This window comes from Zingiber officinale, chromosome 3A, assembly GCF_018446385.1.
Source record: "Zingiber officinale cultivar Zhangliang chromosome 3A, Zo_v1.1, whole genome shotgun sequence".
NCBI lineage: Eukaryota > Viridiplantae > Streptophyta > Magnoliopsida > Zingiberales > Zingiberaceae > Zingiber > Zingiber officinale.
Window position 1 is genome coordinate 101,140,096 of NC_055990.1, and position 3,339 is coordinate 101,143,434.

Here is a 3,339-nt window from a genome sequence, read left to right on the forward strand (position 1 = left end):
TAGAATCACAGTTGATAGCTTGCTTGTAATGCAGAATTGCCATGTCAAGTTGACTTTGTTCATAATAGATGCCAGCAAGGTTTCCTGCGTCCAGATATCCCAATGTATAGTTGACATAAAAAAACTCTCTTCATAGCATAGTTTGCAACAAAGTTATCCACAAAATCAAAAATAGATTAACAATCTAGTGGAAAAATATGAGTTATTGAATCATGTAGCATATTCCAGTGAAAGTATTCTGCAAGAGCAATGTTACGAAGAACCTGAAATAAATAGAAAATGATTAAGAGTTCACACAAACAAGAACTACACATAGTAAATAAACTTCTCTTCTTTTGTATGTAAGTCAACAACAAATCATCATGTACTTCAAAAATGAGTAAGATATTAGTTAAAATAGAAATAATTAGAGGAAAAAATAGACATGTTTCATATAGCAGCCAATTAATACATTTTGACATGGAGAAACAACATCAAACCCTTAGTTGCAACTATTAAGGAGACCTAAAGGGCCATATTTTTATTCATCTAATAAAAATTTGAATCAAATTTACAAATGTAATACTAATAATAAGTCTTTTACATCCAAAGCAATCTACACATACACTCAAAATATTAAATTTTAAAACTAACAAAGTCTTGTAACTTAAAAAGTAGATTAGATGGATCATCTTCGATCATTATATTGATTCACAAAAATCCAAGTACCTGTCACCTGCAAATATAATGTATATATTTGTATAAGTGAAATGAAACAATGTAAATACAAAATTAATAAAAATAATTCAAAATATTGTATATCATACCAAACGAGAAAAATATACAATATCATTCCATATGCACCTAATAATAGTCTTCGCTTATTGTTAACTACAAACACCAAAGCAAACATCATTAGTAACAAAATAAATCAACAAACTTTATATGTTAATAAACATCAGTAATCAGTCCTCTCATTATCGCTTAAACCAACTAGGGAAAATGCATACTACACAAACTTTATAGAGCTGAGCTTATTCACACTTCTTTAAACTATCAACCTTAACTTCAATTCTATTTGAAGTTTAATGGCTAGGCACATACACAAAGAAATTGGTAAACCTTTGAACCATATGTAGACTACTTTGACAAACATAAAAAAGCATGAATTACTGATATATGTACTTTATGAACTCTATCGAAAAAATAAATAAATAAAAAGAAAGCAACAAAAATAGTGTTTGTGCTTTAAAAACCCCAGCAAGAGTCTTGAAAATTTTTTTACTACAACACACAAGGATAAATTAGAATTTCCAAAAAGTTGTTTACAAGGTTGCCCCACAATAAATGAATTTAATGCTTGAAGATATAGAATATCTCATAATTGGTATACCCAACTTAATACGTCTTGTTAAGATTACTACAAAATCATTCCATTACATTGGCATTAGAAAACGCAATATGTAAGAAACTCTCAACTCCATTTATATACTCCTCAGTTTGTCTTGACAAAACCATCCACCTCTTATCCAAAATGATTCTACAAAAATACTTATTCAAATAAGTTTAACATTATGAGAGAACCATAAATTTTAGAAAATATTAAAGTATGAACTAATAATTATTTTAATGATCTAAGATAGACAGTCAGATGCATTATCATAATAAAATTATGCAAGAGAAAATAAATGTTCAGAAAATTAGGAGGACCTTGAACCTTAAAATAGTAAAGTTCATCACTGACAACAACAACACTCATTTGGAAGCTAATGAGTTAAAAATTGAGCTTTGTAGCAACATATGGCACCAAAGCCAACATTAATGGAAACATGTACATGTTATAGATGAAGTTGGCATTTGGCAATAGACAACTGCAACAACTTACAAAGCCCTTAAAATTGTCAAACAATGTATTGATATTTTGCATGAGCACTGCAACATTATGTTAAAACTAAAAGAAATGAGATCCAACTGACATATCAAGCATTAAACCACAGACTGCATTCTAAGTTGCTTAATACAACCATTTAAAATATATATATATATATATATAGTAAATAGCAATCATCAGAAAAGAATATCACTTGTCTACTCACCTAAAGAGCTCTCTTCTGGCACTCCAAATTGCATCCTATTTGCCAGCTTCATCATATCTGTCATTGCATATCTGTCAAATATACATGAAATTTTTGTATGTGTACCTTCCAATATTAGACATGTAAAGGGAGTATTTACTTTTCCAAGTACTTTTGTGTGAAAATACAACCTTTCTTTCATTTTTCTCAACCGACGGCCACCTCTCTTCTTTTTGGGCTCAGAATCTGGAACTGGAAGAGGTTTTGGTTGCTTAGCGGGGGGTGGTTCTTTCCATTTTTCAATCTTTTTAAGGATTTCATCTTGCAAGTTTCTTCCAGCCTTTCCTGTTGGATCCCCTCTAGTAGAATCTACCCTTGCAGCTAGAGTTGATTTTGATGCCAATAGCCGGCAAGCATGAGTTCTAAGAGGAGGGGTGCTTTGGAAAATCTCAGCTTGCTCAAGATAACCTACACGGAATTGAGAGGTTGCAGTGGAAAATCCAGCAAGTGCCTTTTTCTTTGCCCCAAGAAGCTGAACATTACAAGCAGGCATTTTTCCTAATGAAGACAAACAACCAGCAATGCCCATAAGTTTAGCTGCAACTGCACTTCCAATAATTGTTGAAAGATTTGGTGCAATATAGCTCATTCTACTCTCAACAAAATCAAGCACTTTCTTTTTTGCAAGGGCTCTATCACATGCGTCAATTGTTTTATTCAAATTCTCTTTGGAAAGAGGCTTCCCTCTTGTGTTTTATTCAAATTCTAAGTAACAGATGACGTAAAAGGTTTTAATAACATGTACGAATTAAATTCTATTATTAGGTCTTCAAGCTACACAGGGATTAGGCATTCTAAGGAATTAACTGAAGCAAAGATTCATAAAGCAACAAGTACCCTAATTGTTAGAAAAAGAGGGAGAAACCTTAGAGAACACAAATGGTGGCTTCGGCGCGGTGCTGAAAAGAGGTGAACTGTGGCCTTTGGAAAAGGGAATAACTGTCGTGTGTAGAAAGCCCTTTTTATCTCTTCTGTTCTTGTAGGAAAAGAGAAAAGAATTGTAGCCAACGCTCGCTGCCTCCAATTTCGCTGTGGAGAGGGAAGCGACAGAGGATACAGGTAGCAGCGGTGGTAAAGATGAGGCACGACGGCGGAGATGAGCCGTAGCCCTAAAGTCTGATTTCACTACGGAGAGGGAAGCGACAAAGGATACTGGTCGCAGTGGAGGCAGAGACGGGGCGTGATAGCGGCAGAGGCGGGGCATGGCGGTGGCAGAGACGGGGCG

General features: G+C 34.0%; 1 protein-coding gene across 1 annotated transcript; it reads right to left on the reverse strand.

Annotated features, from left to right (window-relative positions):
• Positions 1-202: 202 nt before the first annotated feature.
• Positions 203-2,703, reverse strand: LOC122050542 (U4/U6 small nuclear ribonucleoprotein Prp31 homolog). Its single transcript, XM_042611437.1, has 4 exons — positions 2,246-2,703; positions 2,076-2,146; positions 709-715; positions 203-263 (listed from the first exon to the last, which is right to left on the reverse strand). Exons 1-4 carry the CDS (start codon positions 2,701-2,703, stop codon positions 203-205), a joined length of 597 nt encoding a protein of 198 aa, XP_042467371.1.
• Between the last annotated feature and the right edge of the window lie 636 nt (positions 2,704-3,339).